This window comes from Hemitrygon akajei, chromosome 9 (assembly GCF_048418815.1).
Source record: "Hemitrygon akajei chromosome 9, sHemAka1.3, whole genome shotgun sequence".
Lineage (NCBI taxonomy): Eukaryota > Metazoa > Chordata > Chondrichthyes > Myliobatiformes > Dasyatidae > Hemitrygon > Hemitrygon akajei.
This window is the reverse complement of record NC_133132.1, coordinates 65,593,690-65,617,557: the sequence shown is the minus strand read 5'-3', so window position 1 is coordinate 65,617,557 and position 23,868 is coordinate 65,593,690. Positions and strand designations below refer to the sequence as shown.

Below are 23,868 nucleotides of genomic sequence, written 5' to 3'. Positions count from 1 at the left end.
TGATTTTTGTAAGTGGAACCAACCCATATAAGTTTCCACATTGCTAGTTAAATGTAGTTAGTTTAATTGTACTGGAACCAGTGAGACTGGATCTGGAAATGAAGTCCACAGCAGTATGAGTGGAGTATTGTCTGGATCTAGGGCGAGCAACTGTTCCATAAAATGAATCTAATTGATTAAGACCTGTTTTCTGTTACATTTGGGACCTGAGGAGGAGGTCATGACGGACCCGCTTTCCACTTCTTGATGAAAATAGTTGCACGTATTTCAGCTTTGTTCCTTATGTAGACCCTGCTAAGCCTCAGGCTCACTTAGCTCGCTTCCGTCTAGGGTGAGCAGCCTTCGGTCCCGCCAAACTAGGCAATCAGCTTGTGTAGATGCTGTGTGATGTCCCCACCCCACCAAATAACAGACAGTACACCATATGTGATTAAATGATTACACTTTGTAGATCTTACTGGAACTATGTACTTAATAGAGATACAATATAAAAGGAAAAGTAAAAGGCGCCAAACTTATCAAAGTCCAACCACTTCATGCACAACCGTTGGAGCTCAGTTAACAAAGTCTTCTTGCCACCATCCAATCCCCTCCGACCTCCTCCACCCACCACCTGGGGCCAAGAACGGTGGTCGACCAGGTGCCCCACACAAACCTGTCCTCATCTCCTCTCCTCGCCAAAAACCTTTGGCCTGGGACCCCCGCTCGGGGTCCGTTCCGTCATCCGACTTACAACATCACGTCTTCTCCCTCTAACCCCCTCGCACCGTCTCTCTCAAAGTTCGCCCAACACTAGCTTACAGACCCACAAGAAAGAATAACCTCTATCCCAATTGGTTAACAAACGAATACAATTCTCATTATCAGTAATTATAACCCAAACAACTGTGAGAGAAAGCACTCTCTCACCAGTTAGCATAACAAAGAAGCATTTTTACTTTTAACAAACAAAGAAGCCATTTTGATTAACACACACAGTAACATAAAGAAAGAAGAAACCCCCTTACACTTACAATCAATCCTGGCTTCTACCTTTATTGAAAATATAGATGTTCAGGGAGCTTTTTTCCCACTACTTTCTGATTTGTCTACCATCAATTACAACAGGGGAGAGAATGCAGGGCTTTAATCTTCTTAATTTGTTTCTGGAGACTGCAGATGTTGGAAACTTGAGTGAAAAAGCCAACTACTGGAGTTGAGTGAATCAAGCAGCAACTGTGGGGGAAATGGATATCAACTTTTTGGGTCAGGACACTTCCTCTGGATGCAATTAAACTTGCTGAGTTTGTTGAATACATTTTGTTCTCAGTAAGGGTCTCACCCTTGTTCCCCTGCACCCACACCTCAGTGAGTTCTGTGACCACCATGGTACTGAGCTCCTTTTCTGCTGCCTCCATCTTCATGCCTATTTCTTTGGCAAGGACTCTCCAGCCTGGACCGATGACCCCTTCTGCCATCGTCAACCCTCCTCTTTTTCTTGGACAGCCTGCTCTGGATCTTTTCATTGCTAACTACCGATGAGACCTCAACCATCTCGACTTCACCACTCCTCTTTCCAATTTCAACGTCACTTCTTCTGAACGCACTGCTCTCCACACTAATCCTAACCTCATCATCAACCCCACAGATAAGGTGGGTGCTGTAGTAGTCTGATGGACTGACCTCTACCTTACAGAGGCCAGTCAACAACTGTAAGATACCTTCTCTCACTTACCCCTTGAACAGGACCCCAATAAGGAGCAACAGGCCTTTCACTTCCACACCATCACTGGTCTTATTAACTCTGGGGATCTCCCATCCACTGCCACCAATCTCATAGTTCCCTTACACACACCTCCCATTTCTACCTCCTACCCAAGATCCACAAACCTGCTTGTCCAGGTAGATCCATTGTTTCTGCTTGTTCCTACCCCACTGAACTTGAATCTGCATATCTCGGCTCAGTTTTATTCCCCTCCTTCCTTCCTACCTACATCCATGACACTTCACACTCTCTTGATCTTTTCAATGATTTCAAGTTCCCTGGCCCTGATCATCTTATTTTTACACGGATGTCCAGTCCCTATACACCTCCATCCCCCATCAGGAAGGCCTTAAAGCTCACAGTTCCTTTCCAGATCCAACCAAATCCAGCCCCCCCCCATCATTACTCTTCAGCTGGTGGAACTGGTCCTTACTCTCAATAATTACTCCTTCGGCTCCTCCCACTTCCTTCAAACAAAAGGTGTAGCCATGGGCACTCACATGGTCCCAGCTTTGCCTACCATTTTGTTGTCTGCGTGGAACAGTCTATGTTCCAAGCCTACGCTGGTATCACTCCCCATATTCTCCTATGCTACGTCAACGACTGCATTGATGCAGCTTCCTGCACCCATGCTGAGCTCGTCGACTTCATCCACTTTGCCTCCAACTTCCATCCTGCCCTCAAATTTACTAGGTCCATTTACAACCCCTCCCTCCCCTTTCTCCATGTCTCTGACTCTATCACTGGAGACAGCTTATCTACTGATATCTTTTATAACCCACTGATTCTCACAACTACCTGGACTATACCTCTTCCCAACCTATTACTTGTAAAATTGTCATCCCCTTCTCTCGATTTTTCTGTCTCTGCCGCATCTGCTCTCAGGATGAGGCTTTTCTTTCCAGAGCTAAAGAAAGAAAGGGGCTTCCCTTCCTCCACCATCAACACTACCCTCATCTGCATCGCTTCCATTTTGTGCATGTCTGCCCTCACTTTATCCTCCAGCAACACCACCCGGGATAGGGTTCCTCATCCTCACCTACCACCCCACCAGACTCCGTGCCCAACACATAATTCTCCATAATTTCTACCATCTCTGAAGGGCTCTCACCACCAAGCACATCTTTCCCTCCCCACTTCCGCCCCCCCACTTTCTGCTTTCCGCAGGGATCACTCTCTTCCCAGTCAAGGGACTTCCTTGTCCACTTGTCCCTCCCCACTGATCTCCATCCTGGCATTTATCCTTGCAAGCGGAACAAGTGCTGCACTTAACCCTACACTTCCTCCCTCACTATTATTCAGAGCCCCAAACAGTTCTTCCAGCTGAGGCGACACTTCACCTGTTAATCTGTTGGGATCATCTATTGTGACAATGTGACAATAGACAATAGGTGCAGAAGTAGACCATTCGGCCCTTCGAGCCTGCACCGCCATTCTGAGATCATGGCTGATCATCTACTATCAATACCCGGTTCCTGCCTTGTCGCCACATCCCTTGATTCCCCTATCCATAAGATACCTATCTAGCTCCTTCTTGAAAGCATCCAGAGAATTGGCCTCCACTGCCTTCCAAGGCAGTGCATTCCAGACCCCCACAACTCTCTGGGAGAAGAAGTTTTTCCTTAACTCTGTCCTAAATGACCTACCCCTTATTCTCAAACCATGCCCTCTGGTACTGGACTCTCCCAGCATCTGGAACATAATTCCTGCCTCTATCTTGTCCAATCCCTTAATAATCTTATAAGTTGCAATCAGATCCCCTCTCAGTCTCCTTAATTCCAGCGTGTACAAGCCCAATCTCTCTAACCTCTCTGCGTAAGACAGTCCGGACATCCCAGGAATTAACCTCGTGAATCTACGCTGCACTTCCTCTATAGCCAGGATGTCCTTCCTTAACCCTGGAGACCAAAACTGTACACAATACTCCAGGTGTGGTCTCACCAGGGCCCTGTACAAATGCAAAAGGATTTCCTTGCTCTTGTACTCAATTCCCTTTGTAATAAAGGCCAACATTCCATTAGCCTTCTTCACTGCCTGCTGCACTTGCTCATTCACCTTCAGTGACTGATGAACAAGTACTCCTAGATCTCTTTGTATTTCTCCCTTACCTAACTCTACATCGTTCAGATAATAATCTGCCTTCCTGTTCTTACTCCCAAAGTGGATAACCTCACACTTATTCACATTAAACATCATCTGCCAAGTATCTGCCCACTCACCCAGCCTATCCAAGTCACCCTGAATTCTCCTAACATCCTCATCACATCACACTGCCACCCAGCTTAGTATCACCAGCAAACTTGCTGATGTTATTCTCAATGTCTTCATCTAAATCGCTGATGTAAATCGAAAACAGCTGTGGTCCCAATACCGAGCCCTGTGGCACCCCACTAGTCACCACCTGCCATTCCGAGAAACACCCATTCACCGTTACCCTTTGCTTTCTATCTGCCAACCAGTTTTCTATCCATGTCAATATCTTCCCCCCAATGCCATGAGCTCTGATTTTACCCACCAATCTCCTATGTGGGACCTTATCAAATGCTTTCTGAAAATCGAGGTACACTACATCCTCTGGATCTCCCTTGTCTAACTTCCTGGTTACATCCTCGAAAAACTCCAATAGATTAGTCAAGCATGATTTGCCCTTGGTAAATCCATGCTGGCTCGGCCCAATCCTATCACTGCTATCTAGATATGCCACTATTTCATCTTTAATAATGGACTCTAGCATCTTCCCCACTACTGATGTTAGGCTGACAGGATGATAGTTCTCTGTTTTCTCCCTCCCTCCTTTCTTAAAATGTGGGATAACATTAGCCATTCTCCAATCCTCAGGAACTGATCCTGAATCTAAGAAACATTGGAAAATGACTACCAATGCATCCGCAATTTCCAGGGCCACCTCCTTTAGTACCCTAGGATGCAGACCATCTGGACCTGGGGATTTGGTTTCAGTCCCATCAGTCTACTCATCACCGTTTCCTTCCTAATGTCAATCTGTTTCATTTCCTCTGTTACCCTATGTCCTTGACCCATCCATACATCTGGGAGATTGCTTGTGACTTCCCTAGTGAAGACAGATCTAAAGTGCTTATTAAATTCTTCTGCCATTTCTCTGTTTCCCATAACAATTTCACACAATTCATTCTTCAAGGGCCCAACATTGTTCTTAACTATCTTCTTTCTCTTCACATACCTAAAAAAGCTTTTGCTATCCTCCTTTATATTCCTGGCTAGCTTGTGTTCGTACCTCATTTTTTCTCCCTGTATTGCCTTTTTAGTTCAGTTCTGTTGTTCCTTAAAAATTTCCCAATCATCTGTCCTCCCACTCACCTTAGCTCTGTCATACTTCCTTTTTTTTTAATGCTATGCAATCTCTGACTTCCTTTGTCAACCACTGTGGCCCCTTTCCCCCCTTGAATCCTTCCTTCTCCGGGGGATGAACTGATTTTGCACCTTGTGCATTATTCCCAAGAATACCTGCCATTGCTGTTCCACTGTCTTTTCTGCTAGGATATCCGTCCAGTTAACTTTGGCCAGCTCCTCCCTCATGGCTCCATAGTCTCCCCTGTTCAACTGCAACACTGACACCTCTGAGCTGCCCTTATCCTTCTCAAGTTGCAGATAAAAACTTATCATATTATGGTCACTACCTCCTAATGGCTCCTTTACTTCAAGATCGCTTATCAAATCCTGTTCATTACACAAGACTAAATCCAGAATAGCCTTGTCCCTGGTCAGCTCTCGTACAAGCTGTTCCAAGAATGCATCCCATAGGCACTCTACAAACTCCCTATCCTGGGGTCCAGCACCAACCTGATTCTCCCAATTCACCTGCATGTTGAAATCCCCCATAACTACTATGACGTTACCTTTGCCACATGCCAATGTTAACTCCCTATTCAACTTGCACCCAATATCCATGCTACTGTTTGGTGGCCTGTAGACAACACCCATTAAGGTCTTTTTGCCCTTACTGTTCCTCAGTTCTATCCACACAGACTCTACTTCTCCTGATCCTATGTCCCCCCTTGCAAAGGACCGAATCTCATTCCTCACCAACAAGGACACCCCACCCCCTCTGCCCACATTTCTGTCCCTACAATAGCACGTATACCCTTGTACATTCATTTCCCAGGTCTGATCTCCCTGCAGCCATGTCTCCGTTATCCCAACAACATCATAGTTACCCATTCGCACCTGAGCTTCAAGCTCATCCGTCTTATTTCTGACACTTCGTGCATTCAGATATAGAATTTTTTGCCCATTTCTCCTCTCTCTGTTTAAATCACTGCCTATTGTGCTTAACCCAGCTCCCCGAACTCCCATCAGGCTATACGTCCCTTGAATTCTGTTGTCCTTCCTAAATTTACTTATTCTTTCTGCACATTTAACTCCATGTTCCGTCAGACCATCCCTCTGTACATGTGTCCTCCTTATCACTTGTTCCACCTCACCTTTCTCTACTACACACTTAATATTCCAGAACCGTGTAGTCCCCACCTGTCCTTTATTCTTCATCTCGCTATCCTCTCTCACATTCTGGATCCCTGCCCCCTTCAAATTTAGTTTAAACCCCCCTGAGAAGCACTAGCGAACTTCCCTGCAAGAATGTTAGTACCGCTCCAGTTCAGGTGTAAACCGTCCCGTCGGAACAGATCCCACCTTCCCTGGAATAAAGCCCAATTATCTAAAAACCTGAAGCCCTCCTGTATAGCAGTGAGACCCGACGTAGATTGGGAGACCGCTTTGCCGAGCACCTATGCTCTGTCCACCAGAGGAAGCGGGATCTCCCAGTGGCCACCCATTTTAATTCTACTTTCCATTTGAATTCCAACATGCCCGCCCATGGCCTCCTCTAATGCCATGATGAGGGCACACTCAGGTTGGAGAAGTAACACCTTCTATTCCGTCTGGGTAGACTTCAACCTGATGGCATGGACATCGATTTCTCAAACTTCTAGTAATGGCCCCCCCCCCCTCCTTCACCATTCCCAGTTCGCCTTCTTACCTTATTGTCATACCTGCCCATCAGCTCCCTCTGGTGCTCCTCTGCCTTACCTTTTGTCCTTTCCTATCAGATTCCCCCTCTCTAGCCCTGTATCTCTTTCACCAATCAACTTCCCAGCTCTTTACTTCACACCTCCCCACCCCTCGCGCAGTTTTACTCTGGCTCTTCTTCTTTTCTTCAGTCCTGATGAAGGGTTTTGGCCCAAAACGTCAACTGTGCTGTTTTCCATCGATCCTGCCTGGCATGCTCATTTCCTCCAGCATTTTGCGTGTGTTGCTTGAATTTCCAGCTCTGCAGATTTTGTTGTTGCTGCTTTGTCTAGCTCTGTCTTTTACATGGTACACTGAATGAAGTTCTATTGGAAAAAGATGTTACTCCTGCTATATTGCATAACTAATTAGTTCTGTTAACTAATTCCAAATGAATTGTCATAATACCAAATCTCATTTATAATTTGTTGTCAAATACCAAAGTTCATCCAGAAATATGTATTATGCTTTTCAGAGATTATCTGGGATTTCTTTGTATTTCATGCTTTTATCCTCTGTACTTGGTTATTCACAGTTCATTTATTTTCATATCTTGTATCTAGGCTAGTAGGTGATGTGCTGTTGGCTACTGGATTTCTTTCATATAGTGGTCCCTTCAATCAAACTTTCAGAGATATACTAATTAAAGTAATCTGGGAAACAGAACTTCAGAAAAAGAAGATCCCATATACAGACGGTATAAACCTTATAACCTTTCTGGTGGATCAGCCCATGGTAAGATTACTTAGATTCTGTTAACTTTCCATGACAGTCATTAGTAAATCTCCAAATATTATTTATTTCTAGAAAACTCAGAATGTAACTTAGTTAAACCTAATATATACATGTGATTCCACTGTTCCCTTTGCATTGCTTGTTTTTATCAGTAATATTCAATTATTCCTAAGGCAAAGCAGAAATTTCAAAATTTCCTGTATAAGGTCAAAGTTACATAACCTCAGATATCAAATTCCTTGAAGTGTTATAATATATCTCAAATTCCATTTTCTAATTATACAAAAGGTACTGAAGACCCAGGTTTTGGAATCTGATGCCAATATTTATGTGGTTCCAATGTCTCTATGTCCCTTTGTTATGGGTAAAACATGATTTTGGATGGGCCTTGCCTGGCATTGGTTGAAAGAGAGAGCGAGAGATAGCACTGGATGCTTAATGTTCCAGGGTTTCAGTGTTTTAGAAGAAATAGAGAAGGTAAAAGACAGGATGGCTATTAGTCAGAGACAATATTACAGCTGCACTCAGTGGGGTCATCATCCATTAAGTTCATATTGAATTGAATTGAACTGGCTTTTATTCTTACATCCTTTACATAAGTAAAAATCTTTACCTTACATCTGTCTAAATGTGCAATTTATAGTAATTTGTAATAAATAGTATGTACAACAGGAGAGTCAATATAGCATAGAAATACAATTGTATCAGCATGAATTAATCAGTCTGATGGCCAGGTGGAAGAAGCTGTCCCGGAGCCTGTTGGTCCTGGCTTTTATGCTGCAGTACCGTTTCCCAGATGACAGCAGCTGGAACAGTTTGTGGTTGGGGTGACTCAGGTCCTCAATGATCCTTTGGGCCCTTTTTACATACCTATCTCTGTAAATGTCCTGAATAGAGGGAAGTTCACATCTACAGATGCACTGGGTTGTCTGCATCACTCTCTGCAGAGTCCTGCATTTGAGGGAAATACAGTTCCCATACCAGGCAGTGATGCAGCCAGTCAGGATGCTCTCAATTGTGCCACTGTAGAAAGTCCTTAGGATTTGGGTGCTCATTCCAAACTTCTTGGATAGTTACATGGAGCTTAGAAAAATAGAGGGCTATGGGTTACCCTAGGTAATTTCTAAGGTAAGGACATGTTCGGCATAGCTTTATGGGCCAAAGGGCCTGTATTGTGCTGTAGGTTTTCTATGTTTCTTCAACCGTCTGAGGTGAAAGAGGTGCTGTTGTGCTTTTTTCACCACACAGCTGGTGTGTACGGACCACGTGTGATCCTCTGTGATGTGTATACCGAGGAACTTAAAGCTGTTCACCCTCTCAACTCCACATCCATTGATGTCAATAGGGGCTAGCCTATCTCCATTCCTCCTGTAGTCCACAACTAGCTCCTTTGTTTTTGCAACATTGAGGGAGAAGTTGTTTTCTTGATAACCACCACGTCAGGGTGATGACTTCTTCTCTGTAGGCTGCCTCGTTATTATTTGAGATAAGGCCGATCAATGTAGCATCATCAGGAAATTTAATTAGCAGATTAGAGCTGTGGGTGGCGACGGTCATGGGCATACAGAGAGTAAAGGAGGGGCTTAGTACACAACACTGAGGGGCACCTGTGTTGAGGGTCAGTGAGGCAGAGGTGAGGGATCCCACTCTTGCCACCTGCCAGCGATCTGTCAGGAATTCCAGGATCCGGCTGTACAAGGCAGGGTGAAGGCTGAGGTCTCTGAGCTTCTTGTCAAGCCAGGAGGGAATTAAGGTGTTGAATGCTAAATTGTAGTTCAAAAACAGCATTGTCACATAAGCATCCTTCTTCTCCAGATGTGTAAGGACGGTGTGTAGAGCAGTGGCTGTTGCATCATCTGTTGATCAGTTGTGTCTGTAGGCGAATTGTAGGGGGTTCAGTGTGGGTAGCTGCATGCTGCAGCTATAGTTGTTGACCAACCTCTCAAAGCATCTGCTTATTATTGAGGGGAGTGCAACAAGACGCCAGTCATTCAGATATGTTATCTTGGTCTTTTTAGGTACAGGGACAATGATGAATATTTTGAAGCAGGAGGGCTCTCTACACTAAGAGAGGGAGAGATTAAAAATGTTTGTGAACACACCTGTCAGTTATGCTGTGCACATCCTGAGTACCCGCGCTGGGATGCCGTCTGCTCCCACAGCCGTGTGACTGTCCACTCGTTGGAAACACCTGTGTACTTCAGCCCTTCTGAGTCTCAGTGTCGGTGATATAAAACTGAGCATATAAAATGATTTAGCTCGTCTAGGAGAGAGGCAGCACTGTGCCTAACTTTGAAGTCTGTGGTGGTGGGCAGACCTGGCAATAAGCTGTGTGTGTTGTTGGTGGAGAGTTGTGTCTGGATCTTGACCCTGTATTGTCATTTTGTGGCCTTGATGGCTTTGCATAGATTGTAGCTGTGTTTCTTGAGTATGGGAGGAATTTAAAAATAAGAACGATGCAGTCATCCTGATGGGATTATACTACAGGTCTTCCAACAGTCGTGTTCCCGGGGTGACCTCCTGTATATATGACAATAGACAATAGGTGCAGAAGTAGACCATTCGGCCCTTCAAGCCTGCACTGCCATTTTGAGATCATGGCTGATCAATTCCTATCAATACCCGGTTCCTGCCTTGTCCCCATATCCCTTGATTCCCCTATCCATAAGATACCTATCTAGCTCCTTCTTGAAAGCATCCAGAGAATTGGCCTCCACTGCCTTCCGAGGCAGTGCATTCCAGACCCCCACAACTCTCTGGGAGAAGAAGTTTTTCCTTAACTCTGTCCTAAATGACCTACCCCTTATTCTCAAACCATGCCCTCTGGTACTGGACTCTCCCAGCATCTGGAACATATTTCCTGCCTCTATCTTGTCCAATCCCTTAATAATCTTATATGTTTCAATCAGATACCCTCTCAATCTCCTTAATTCCAGCATGTCAGACCCGACTTAGATTGGGAGACAGATTCACTGAGCACCTACGCTCCATCCGCCAAAACAAGTGGGATCTCCCAGTGGCCACCCATTTTAATTCCACTTACCATTCTCATTCCGATGTCAATCGATGTCCTCTACAGTCACAATAAGGCCACATTCAGGTTGGAGGAACAACACCTTATATTCTGGCTGGGTAGCCTCTAACCTGATGGCATGAACATAGATTGCTCAACCTTCTGGTAGTTGCCTTCCCCTTCACTATTCCCATCCCCTTCTCCCTCTCTCACCTCATCTCCTTGCCTGCTCATTGCCTCCCTCTGGTGCTCCTCCCCCCTTTTCTTTCTTCCATGGCCTTCTGTTCTCTCCTTTCAGACTCCCCCTTCTCCAGCCCTGTACCTCTTTCACCAATCAACTTCCCAGGTTTTCACTTCATCTTTCCCCCTTCTGGCTTCACCTATCACCTTGTGCTTCTCTCTCTCTCTTTCCCCATCTTTAAAGCTACTGCTCTTTATTTTTTTTCTCCAGTCCTGCCAAAAGGTCTCGCCCCGAGATGTTGACTGTGCTTTTCTCCATAGACTCTGTCTGGCCTGTTAAGTTCCTCCAGCATTTTGTGTGTGTTGCTTGGATTTTCAGCATTTGCAGACTTTCTCTTGTTTGAGTTTTCCAGTCTGTCTTGTCTGAGCACTGCTGTGACATTTTCCCTGACTAGTAATGATCCCCCCTTTAATCCCTCCTGCTCTATCATGTCCAGAACAAAGAAACCCGGAACACTGAGCTGCCAGTCCTTCCTGTCCATCAAAGTCTCACTAACAGCAGCAGTGTCATAATTCTACGTGGCTGATCCATGTCCTAAGCTTATCCACTTTTCTTACAATAGTCCTTGCATTGAAATATTGATGACTTATCACTCAATCTTTTGATTTTTTGACTTTGTCAGCTCAACGACATCTTTCCCCACAATCACTCCACTTTCTGCTCTGGTATCCATCTCTTTGCAGCTCTAGTTTAAATTTTCCCCCCTTCCCCCTGTATAGCACCTTACCAGAAGCATATTAGTCCCCCTCCAGCTTGAGTGCAAACTTTCTCTTCTGTACAGGTCCTGCCTTCCCTTGAAGAGAGGCCAATGATCCAACAAACTGAAACCCTCCCTAATGCACCATCTCCTTAGCCAAATGTTCAACTGAATGATCATCCTATTTCTGGCCCATTAGCACTAACCCTGAAGGTCTGATCCCTTAACTTTGCACCTAACTCCTTGAACTCATTTTGCAGGACTTCCTCACCCTTCCTACCCAAATTATCTGTGCTAATGTGGACCATGACCTCTCGACATTCACCCTTCCACTTATGAATGCTGTAATCTCAATCCCAAGATGTCCCTGACCCTAACATGCAGGAAGCAACATACGATCTGGGAATCTCATTCTCATCCACAAAACCAACTGTCCGTTCCCTTTACCACTATCACTATAGCTTGCCTCATTTCCCCCTTCCGAGTCACAGAGCCAGACTCAAGGCCAGAGACCTGTCTGCTGTGATTTTCCTCTGCTAGGTCATTCCCCCAACAGAATCCAAACAGTCAAGAAAATATAGTTGCTTGGGATTCAATAATTTTATAATAATTTGGATTGGACATTGGGTTCAGGGGAGAAGACAGAGTGATAGTAGGTGATTGCCTCTCTGACTGAAGGCCTGAGATTAGTGGTGTGCCTCAGGGATTGGTGCAGGGTCCGTTGTTGTTTGTCATTTGTATCTATGACCTGGATGATGATGTGGTAAACTGTATCAGCAAATTTGTGATTGACACCAAGATTGGAGGTGTATTGAACAGTGAGGAAGACTATCAAAGCTTGCAATAGGATCTGGGCCAGTTGGAAAAATGGGCTGAAAATGAGATGTAAAATTTAATGCAGGTAAGTGTTAGGTATTGCACTTTGGGTAAACAAACCAGAGTGGGACGTGCATGGTGAGGATTGAGGAGTGTGGTAAAACAGATATCTGGGAATACAGATCCATAATTCCTTGAAAGTGGTGTTACAAGTAGATAGGGTTGTTAAGAAAGCTTTTGGCACATTGGTCTTCATAAATTATTGAGTACAGTAGTTGAGATGTTATTTTGAAGTTGTATAAGACATTGATTATATCTAATCTGGAGTTTTGGTCACCTACCTACAGCAAAGATGTCAATAAGATTGAAAGAATGTAAGCAAAATTTACAAGGATGGTGCTGGAACTTAAGGACTTGTGTTATAAGGAAATGTTCAACAGGTTAGGACTATATTTCCAGGAGCATAGAAGAATGAGGGCAGTTTTAATAGAGGTATTCAAAATTATGAGGGTATAAAATAGAGTAAGTGCAAGCAGGCTTCACAAATGTCACTAATTGCTCAGCTACCTGCAACTAATAATTAGCTACAAGCCTAAATCACAGAAGTTTTCATTGGTCATTTCTGGAACTATACAATCATGCACTTACTAAGCCTCTGATTTTACTTCTGCAGATCAGTGAGTGGAATCTACAGGGATTACCAAGTGATGACTTGTCAGTTCAGAATGGTATAATTGTCACCAAGGCAAAGAGATATCCACTTCTCATTGACCCTCAGACACAGGGTAAAAACTGGATTAAGAAGAAAGAGCAAAATAATGAATTGCAGGTAACGCCCAGCCCCACCCCAGCCCAGCCCCTTTCATCACTGCTCATCTGTCCTCTCCAATCAAATTTCCCCTCCTCTAGCCCTTTATTTCTTTTAACAATCAACTTCACAGTTATTTACTTCAACCCCTAGCCCCACCTTTTTACTCAGACTTCTCCCTTTACTTTTCAATCCAGAAGAAGTAAATACTGTTTTATTTACTTTAAAACATTGACTGTTTATTCTTTTTCATAGATGCTGCCTGGCGTGTTGAGTTCTTCCAGCTTATTCTGGTCCACACAGGTTCTCTCTTCTCCTCCCATCCATCCATTACCCTAATCCCAGCACTGTGTTACCCAGGTTTTTTTTCATCTCACCTCATCAGATTCATGTGCCTATCACCAATGCAGAGAACCCAACTGGTCACCTATTCCCTACTCATTTCATCTTCCATCATCCTTCCCTTATCTGGTAACACATCACTTTTCTTATTTAAGTTTCAGAATCTGCAGCCCGTTGTTGTCAACACTGATCTGTCTCTACCTTCACCTTTCTCTCCTCCCACCTGATATTTTTGTAATTCTGTAACGGGACCACATAAGCAATCCTCTACATCTGCTGACCTGTATTGTTTTGAGTTCTTAAAAACTAACTTGTTTATCACCAAAGGTGACGTTCCTTAAACACAAGTATTTTCGCAATCACCTTGAAGACTCGTTGTCACTTGGACGCCCTCTATTACTAGAAGATGTGCAGGAAGAATTGGACCCTGCACTGGATAATGTGTTGGAGAAGAACTTCATCAAAAGTGGGACCACTTACAAGGTGATTAATTTTGTAAAATATGCCATCAGTAATCCTGTCCAGATGCATATTGACTTGGTATGGCAGCTCATAAACACAAGAAGTTCTGCAGATGCAAACAAAATGCTGGAGGAACTCAGCAGGTCTCGTCCTGAAGAAGGGTCTCAGCCTGAAATGTTGTCTGTTTACTCATTTCCATAGATGCTAGATGATGGGGGCTCTTGATGATAGATGCTGCTTTCTTGTGTCAGTGCTCCATATAAATGTGGTTAATGATTGGGAGGGCTTTGCCTATGATGGACTGGGCTGTATCTACCTCCTTTTATAGACTTTTCCATTCTTGGGCACTGGTGTTTCCATACCAGACCATGATGCAAACAATCATGACACTCTACTGTGCAACAATAGAAATTTATCAAAGCTTCAGGTGACATGCTGAATTTTTGCAAACTTCAGGAAAATAGAGGCACTCCCATACCTTCTTTGTGATAGCACTTATGTGCTGGTCCCAGAACAGATCTTCTGATTAGGTAATGCCAAGGAATTTAAAGTTACTGACCCTCTCCACCTCCAGTCCCCTAATGAGAACTGGTTCACGGGCATCTGGCACTGATAGGTTATTATTATAACACCATTCAACCAGGTTTTCAATCTTCCTCCTATTTGCTGATTCATCACCTCCTTTTATTCAGCAGACAATAGTGTCATCAGCAAAAGTCTGTCCCATCCAGTCCCTCTCACCGTCTTGTTTGCAACTTAAACTTGTTTTCACTCTTTCGTGTTATAAAGAATCTTTGACTGAAACAATAATTGTTTCTTTCCGTGGGTCCCTCCTGACCTATGGAGTGTTACAGCATTTTTGTATAGGATAATACAAAATTTCAACAAATTAATGTGTATTATATGTATATGATTTTTAATTTTCCTGAATTAAAATCTTTCCTTTGTTTTCCTGCAGGTGAAAGTGGGGGATAAAGAAACTGATGTGATGCCTGAATTCATGTTGTACATCACCACAAAACTTCCAAATCCTGCCTACACTCCAGAAATCAGTGCCAAAACATCCATCATTGACTTCACCGTAACCATTAAGGGTCTTGAGAACCAACTGCTTGGCCGAGTGATCCTCACTGAGAAACAGGTAAGCTCAGAACCCTTTTGAACCATGAACAACACTGTACACAGTGGGATGTTGTTATCTTGGATTGTGGAATCATGTTTTCAATATTCTGAATATTTGAGAAACTGCTCTTCTAAACCCACGTTATTTCATAGGCTGTAGTTACTGGGGCACATCTGGAATAAAATAGTGAAATGATCACAACTTGAGGGGAAGCATTTTAGTGCCTCAAGCATTTCTGCAAGAGAAACCCAGTTAACTCTGTTCTCCTGCTCTTTCATATAGTAATGCTTGTTTTTTCATTTCAGTATTGATCCAAATACCTTGACAAATACATGTCAGTACACCGAACTGGAACATGGTTAAAACATACAGATACACTGTATCAGAGTATTAAGATATAATTTTAATGGACTAGGACATAACTACAACTCACAGGTATACTGACCTAGAACATGATTAAAACCCACAGATAAACTGATCCTGAGTATAGTTAAAACACATGAGTACAATGACTAGAACATAGTTTAAAAGCACGTACCTGGGTATGCTAGACTAGAGCATAATTGGAATACACAGGTACTCTGGACAAAACATGGTTTAAATCTTAATCAGAAGTTGACAGGTTCTTGATTAGTAAGGTTATGGGGAAAAGGCAGGAGAATGGGGTTGAGAAGGATGATGGAATGGTGGAGCAGACTCGATGGCCCAAATGGCCTAATTCCGCTCCTATGTCTTATGATTTAAATACATTTCTACACTGGTGCTCCATAGGACTGAATTGTAGTGTAAAATTGATTGTTAAAAACAATTATTAATCATGATTGGCACATAGCATATAAAGCAACTGTTGATCACAGAGGACAAAGATATGATGTCAACTCTCGTGCAATCCACAGATGGTACTTCTGTGAAACTGATTAAATTACATGCACACAGTGAAGGAGTTATGATGGTAGAGACAAGGATCAGACCTTTGCTCTTTAAAGGGACCTCAATTACTTGCTAGATTGTTAGGAAGTTGATTGGAGCTGAGCTCATTAAGGCAGGCTCAAAAAATTAGAGCTTCAAGATGCTGAAATTCTCTGAGCAGTTAAAATGACAAGGAATGTGATCTAGTCCCTTTGTCTTTTTTGCACCCAGTGCACATTCAGTAGTTTCTTTCTATCATATGGAGTGAATTGAACTAGAATTGAACAGTTGATTATGTGGCCTCTCTAGCCTGCTCTCTACCATTCAATAAGATTATAACTGATCTGATTATTTCTCTGCCATCTCTTATTGTGACATTTGCAGCATTCTCTTGTTTAGTAAAGATGTGTGCAAGTTACTAACTTGGTTCATCTGTCATCCTCTGCTTCTGCAAAAAGATAAATTGCTATTTTTCAGTTGTCACCACCTTCACTTGGATTAATCATCCATGATCTAAAGATTTACAGAGGACTTTAGAGATGATTCTCACATTACCTACTAATTTGTTCCTGGACATTTTCTTTTCTATTTTCTTATTCATTAACAAAGTCATAGAACACTACAGCATAGAAATAGGCTCTTTGGCCCATCTAGTCTGTGCTGAACCATTAATCTGCATAGTGCCACCCATCTTCTTTAACCAGATCATAGTAACCCTGCCCCCAACCCATGTATCTAACCAAATTTCTCTTAAATGTTGAAATTGAGCCCACATGCACCACTTGTGCTGGCTGTTCATTCTCACCACCTGGGAGTGAAGATCTCCCTCATGTCCCCCTTCAACATTTCACCTTTAACCTATTGTTCTAGTCTCACCCAACCTCAATGGGAAAAGCCTACTTAGATTTACCCCTATCTATACTCCTCCTTCACCCACGCTCTAGGGAATAAAGTGCTAACCTGTTCAACTTTTCCCTAGAACTCAGTTCTTCAAGTACTGGTAACACCCTCATGAATTTTCTATGTACTCTTTCAATCTTATTAATATTTTTCTTGTAGGTAGGTTACCAGAACTGCACACAATACTGCAAATTAGACCTCAACCACATCTTGTACAACTTCAATGTAACATCCCAACCCCTGTACTTAATTCTTTGATTTATAAAAGCTCTCTATGACTCTGTCCAACTATGATGCCACTTACAAGGAATTATCGATCTGTATTCCCAGATCCCTCTGTTCTACCACACTTCTCAGTCCCCTACCACTCACTGTGCAAGACTTACTCTGGTTTGTCTTCCCAAAGTGCAACATCTCACACTTATCTGCATTGTTACGTACCCCGTAACTGGGTCACTTACCAGCAAAGATAGAGAGGTCCGTTGAAGTCTGATGGTACTATTTTTAACAGTATTTATTGATAAAAAATACACAAAATAATATCAATGCAAACATACAGATAATATACTTTGTCAATACTAAATCTAAAAATGCGGGTATAATAATAATCAATAAGAAATAGCTCTATCGTTGTCTAGGGGATAATGTATTGTCCGATGGAAATATAAAAGTCACTTTAGTTCAGTCAAGCTGTAGGCTGCAGCCTTTTTGGTTGGAGAGAAAGATGGAGGTTTAACTTGCCCATTCCTTTTATGATGTCAATCCTTCGAGAGTCGTTGGGAGTTGATTTCCCCGTTGTTAGCTAAAGCCGTGCTTCCGTGGCAAGACCCACCAATTCCGAGGCAAATGGAAAAGGACGCACGTGGGCTGGTTCCACTGGCTTTCGCTGTTACGCTGTTACAGGAGTTCTAGCATTTCTTCTGGTGCGTCTGAAGGGGCTGTTCCTCAGACCCCCTTTTATCCTGACTCACAGGGTCTCAGATGTCAATCAGGGTGGGATGATGCAATCCCTCCACCAAGCCCCCTCCTCGGTTCATTGCCTGGGGCTTCGATGCATCGTACAGGATTCAATACACAAGTCCGTCTCCAAGAGACAATAGCCGTTATCAATGGTTCCGCCTTTCGAAGGCCAGGACACATTCCAAACTCTGTGGATTCTGCATATCTTTCTCTCATTTCCTGGGTCTCCTGACTCGAATCAATAGCGATCCTGCCATTCTCAAAAAGGAGGGGGCCACGGGCGTAACAGCATCAAATTCCATCTGCCATTTTTCAGCCCATTCAGTTAGTCCAGATCCCATTACAAGCCTTGATATCCTTCCTTGCTGTCCACTACACCCCAAATCTTGGTGTCATAAATTTGCTGATCCAGTTTACTACATTATTATCCAGATTGTTGCTATAGGTGACAAACAACAAAGGACCCAGCACCAATCCCTGTGGCATAATCACAGACCTTCAGTCAGAGAGGCAACCATCTACTACCACTCTCTGGCTTCTCCTGCAAAGCCAATGTCTAATCTAATTTATACTCACCTGAATGCCAGGGGATTGAACCTTGTTGACCAATCTCCCATGCGGTATCTTATCAAAGGCCTTTCTTAAGTCCATGTAGTCAACATCCACTGCCTTGCCTTCATCAACTCTCCAAGTAACTTCCTTGAAAAACTATATGATTGTTTAGACACAACCTACTATCCCCAGCCATTCCCTGACTATCCGAATACTTATCTATCCAGTCCCTTGGAATCCCTTCCAATAACATACCCACTACTGATGTTAGGCTCACCAGCAGACAATTTCTCAGCTTATTCTTAGAACTTTTCTTAAGCAACAGAACATCATTAGCTATCCTCCAATTCTCTGGCTCCTCACCTGTTGCTAAGGAAGTTTTAAATATCTTTACTAGGATCCCTGAAATTTCTGCACTATCCTCCTACAAGGTTTGAGGGAGCAACTTGTCAGGCCCTGGGGATTTATCCAACTTAATTTACCCCACAAGTGCCAACACCTCCTCCTCCTCTGTAATCTGTATATGGTCCATCATCTCCCTCCTGATTCACTTCACTCCTATAAATTCTGTGCTTGTTTTCCCAGTAAATACAGATGCAAAATAAACCTCATACCTTCTTTTAGCTCTCCAGATGTCCTTGTGGTCTCTTGCATTTCTTGTACTCCTCAAGTACCTAATTTGTTCTTACCTGCCTATACCTGTTATACACTTCTTTCTGCTTCTTAACCAGGGCCTCTCTTAAAAACTAAAGTTTTTTATACTTGTTATTCTTGTATTTTATTCTGACAGGAAAATGCAAACTTTTTACTCTCAAAATGTCCCCTTTGAAAGCCTCTTGTCCAAAGTGGTGTGCCTGTTATTGAAGAGAATGGCCACAGGGGTACTCTGAACTGGCTGCCTATCTCCTTTTTCCCTACTGACAGTCACCCAGTCACCTGTGTCCTGCACCTTGAGTGGAACTATCTCCTTGTATGTCCATCTGATGAACCCCTTAGTCTCCCATATGATGAGGAGTTAATCAAGTTCCAATTCCTTAACGTGGTCTGTGAGGAGCTGCAGCTGGATGCACTTGCAGGAGTAATTAGCAGGGATAATGGTAGTCTCCTTGCCTTCCCACATTCTGCAACAGGAGCATTAAACTATCCTGTCTGGTATTCCCACTGTTGTAACTGTGCAATGAGAAACAAAGAAAGCAAATTAAGTGAAAACAAATCTGCCTACATCCTTTGGCCCTTCTCACCAAAGCATCTTGAACAAAAGCCTCAACTCCCCACTTGTCCATTCTCACAATAGTCACACACTTAAACCTAACTTCTTTCTATTGGCCCTTGCCAAGTGCCTATTTACACACAATCCAACATCATCTCAGGGACTGTGATGCACAGTTTTTGAGCTGGAGAAACAAATGAATGTACAATGTTTTAAAAGAATAGCTGGCCATATTATCCCATGAAAATTGTTGCAGATAAATCCTATCCTCCTTTATTTCCTGTTCATATTGACTCTTGACATTATTTCTATTTTTTTTATTTTAAACCCCCCCCCCCCCCACACACACACACACACACACACACAATGAAATAAAACAAATGTTTCTGAATACCTTCACCTTGATAATTATAGGAACTGGAAGCAGAGCGGGTGCAATTGATAGAAGAAGTGACTGCAAACAAACGTAAAATAAAGGAACTGGAGAATAATCTACTATTTAAGCTCAGCACTACTGAAGGTAATTATTGGCTAAATAGTTTTTTTTTTGCCATGACTGTCCTTGCAGTTGAGACTTAACACTAACTGATACAAGTGGTCATTCTGGCAAATAAACTACAACAGTAAATTCTGTTTCTAGCAACGAATTTTCTGTTAACAATGTTCACCAATGCACTAAAGATGATTAACTTAATTGACTTATATTAAATATTGCCAAAGGGAAAAGATTGGAGCACAGCAATCACTGCTGAGTAAAATAACCTCCTTCTATACTGTAAACACTTACTGCTTTGTAATTATAATATCTTGAATAAAACCTTGATCAGTCTATGGACTTTTATTCAGGTTCATTAGTGGAAGATGAGTCTCTGATTGGAGTCCTGCAGACAACAAAGGCAACAGCAACTGAAGTCAGTGAAAAGCTGCATGTGGCAGCAGAGACAGAGATAAAGATTAACACAGCACAAGAAGAATACCGGCCAGCAGCCACTCGTGGTAGTATCCTGTATTTCCTCATCACAGAAATGAGCATGGTCAACATGATGTACCAGACCTCACTGGCACAGTTTCTCAAATTATTTGACCAGTCCATGGCCAGGTAATGTGCTCAATAATGATAGATGAAATGCTTACAGTTGTTTCTATTACTACCGTTAAGTAGGAGGTATAGGAGCCTGAAGACCCACACTCAGTATTTTAAGAACAGTTTCTTTCCCCCGCCATCAGATTTATGAACAGTCCATGAACTCATGAACACTGCCTCACTTTTCCTCTTTTGCACTGTTTATTTTTTTTATATAACTTACAGTAATTTATTATGCCTGCTCTGTACTGCTGCCACAAAACATTTCACAGCTTATGTCAGTGTCAATAAACCTGATTCTGAATTTTCTGAATTATAGTTGCTGTAAGTCCAATAGCACTCATTTTCTCTCTGATAAAATGCTTTGAGAGATTGGTCGGAGCAAGAAGGCTGCAAGTGAACGGCTGATTTTTTGGAGCGAAGGGAGTTTTTTTTACTACTCGGGTAAAAGAGAGGCAAGACTGCACAGGTGTGTGACGTCAGCCAGCAGTGCATGAAAGATTTAAAAAGAAGACCGCCCTGTCCAGCGGGCAGCAGAGTGGTAGGGTTTTGGCTCAACAGGCTTAGGCGGTAACAGGGCGAGGTGAAGTAGGTTTACCTGTGTTAATTGCAGAAAGGAGAAAGTATGTGTGTGAGGCCAGTTTTCTGTGCTCGGTGTCAGATGTGGGGGGTCCTGGAGTCTCCCAGCCTCCTGGACGGCCATATCTGCACCGGTGTGTCAAGCTACAGCTCCTGAGGGACGGAGTTAGGGAACTGGAGATGCAGCTCAATGACCTTTGGCTAGTCAGTGAGAGCAAGGAGGTGACGGAGAGGAGTTATAGGCAGGTGGTCACACTGGGGCAATGGGAGACAGATAAGTGGGTCACAGTCAGGAGGGGGAAGGGGAAGAGTCAGGTACTAGAGAGTACCCCTGTGGCTTTACCCCTTGACAAGAAGCACTCCTATTTGAGTACTGCTGGGGGGAGACAGCCTACCTGGGGGGAGCAGCAATGGCCATGCCTCTGGCACAGAGTCTGGCCCTGTGGCTCAGAAGGGGAAGGAAGGGAAGAGGAAGGCAATAGTGATGGAGGACTCTATAGTTGGGGGGTCAGACAGGCGATTCTGTGGATGCAGGAAAGAAACTCAGATGGTAGTTTGCCTCCCAGGTGCCAGGGTCTGGGATGTTTCTGATCGCATTCAAGATATCCTGCGGTGGGAGGGAAAACAGCCAGAGGTCGTGGTGCATATTGGTAACAATGACATAGGTAGGAAAAGGGAAGAGGTCCTGAAAAAAGACTACAGGGAGTGAGGAAGGAAGTTCAGAAGCAGGATCGCAAAGGTAGTAATCTCGGGATTACTGCCTGTCCCACGCGGCAGTGAGAATAGGAATAGGATGAATGCATGGCTGAGGGATTGGAGCAGAGGGCAGGGATTCAGATTTCTGGATCATTGGGACCTCTTTGCGGGCAGGTGTGACCTGTACAAAAAGGACGGGTTGAACTTGAATCCCAGGGGAACCAATATCCTGGCGGAGAGGTTTGCTAAGGCTACTGGGGAGAGTATAAACTAGAATTGTTGGGGGGTGGGAACTGAACTGAAGAGACTGGGGAAGAGGAGGTTGGCTCACAAATAGAGACAGCTTGTAGACAGTGCGAGAGGGAGAATAGGCAGGTGATAGAGAAGGTACACGCTCAGACTGAAGGTTTGAGATGTGTCTATTTTAACGCAAAGAGTGTTGTGAACAAAGCAGATGAGCTTAGAGTACTTGGATCAGTACTTGGCGATATGATGTGGTGGCCATTACAGAGACTTGTCAGGGACAGGAATGGTTGCTTCAAGTGCCGGGTTTTAGATGTTTCAGAAAGGACAGGGAGGGAGGCAAAGGAGGTGGGGGGTGGCACTGTTGATCAGAGATAGTGTCACGGCTGCAGAAAAGGTGGACGCCGTGGAGGTTAGGAACAGGAAGCGGTCAATAATTTTACTGGGTGTTTTTTATAGGCCGCCCAATTGTAACAGGGATATCGAGGAGCAGATAGGGAAACAGATCCTGGAAAGGTGTAATAATAGAGTTGTCGTGATGGGAGATTTTAATTTCCCAAATACTGATTGGCATGTCTCTAGAGCAAGGGGTTTTGATGGGGTAGAGTTTGTTAGGTGTGTTCAGGAAGGTTTCTTGACACAGTATGTAGATAAGCCTACAAGAGAAGAGGCTCTACTTGATCTGGTATTGGGAAATGAACCTGGTCAGGTGTCAGATCTCTCAGTGGGAGAGCACTTTGGAGATAGTGATCATAATTCTATTTCCTTTACAATAGCGTTGGAGAGAGATAGGAACAGACAAGTTAGAAAAGTGTTTAATTGGAGTAAGGGGAATCATGAGGCTATCAGGCAAGAAATTGGAGGCTTAAATTGAAAACAGATGTTCTCAGGGAAAAGTATGGAAGAAATATGGCAAATATTCAGGGGATATGTGTGTAGAGTTCTGTATAGGTATGTTCCAATGTACAGGGAAGTTATGGTAGGTTACAGGAACCGTGGTGTACAAAAGTTGTAATAAATCTAGTCAAGAAAAGAAAGGCTTACAAAAGGTTCAGAGAGCTAGGTAATGTTAGAAATCTAGAAGATTATAAGGCTCCTAGGAAGGAGCTTAAGAAGGAAATTAGAGCCAGAAGGTGCCATGAGAAGGCCTTGGCGGGCGGGATTAAGGAAAACCCCAAGGCAGTCTACACGTATGTGAAGAGCTGGAGGATAAGACGTGAAAGAATAGGACCTATCAAGTGTGACAGTGGGAAAGTGTGTATGGAACCGGAGGAAATATCAGAGGTACTTAATGAATACTTTACTTCAGTATTCACTATGGAAAAGGATCTTACTGATCGTAGTGATGCCTTGCAGCAGACTGAAAAGCTTGAGCATGTTGATATTAAGAAAGAGGATGTGCTGGAGCTTTTGGAAAGCATCAAGTTGGATAAGTCTCCGGGACCGGATGAGATGTACCCCAGGCTACTGTGGGAGGCGAGGGAGGAGACTGTTGAGCCTCTGGCGATGATCTTTGCATCATCAATGGGGACGGGAGAGGTTCCCAAGGATTGGAGGGTTGCAGATGTTGTTCCTCTATTCAAGAAAGGGAGTAGAGATAGCCCAGGAAATTATAGACCAGTGAGTCTTACCTCAGTGGTTGGTAAGTTGATGGAGAAGATCCTGAGAGGCAGGGTTTATGAACATTTGGAGAGGTATAATATGATTAGGA

The 23,868-nt window shown here is 43.5% G+C and overlaps 1 protein-coding gene across 1 annotated transcript in view; it reads left to right on the top strand.

Moving 5' to 3' along the window:
- LOC140732658 (dynein axonemal heavy chain 8-like) overlaps positions 1 to 23,868 on the top strand; it is a 952,247-nt gene that overhangs the window by 822,207 nt on the left and 106,172 nt on the right. Inside the window, exons 72-77 of the mRNA XM_073055351.1 lie at positions 7,351 to 7,522; positions 12,963 to 13,118; positions 13,767 to 13,922; positions 14,860 to 15,042; positions 19,970 to 20,075; positions 20,402 to 20,654. Coding sequence (XP_072911452.1) covers positions 7,351 to 7,522; positions 12,963 to 13,118; positions 13,767 to 13,922; positions 14,860 to 15,042; positions 19,970 to 20,075; positions 20,402 to 20,654 — 1,026 coding nt within the window. The remainder of the gene's footprint in view (positions 1 to 7,350; positions 7,523 to 12,962; positions 13,119 to 13,766; positions 13,923 to 14,859; positions 15,043 to 19,969; positions 20,076 to 20,401; positions 20,655 to 23,868) is intronic.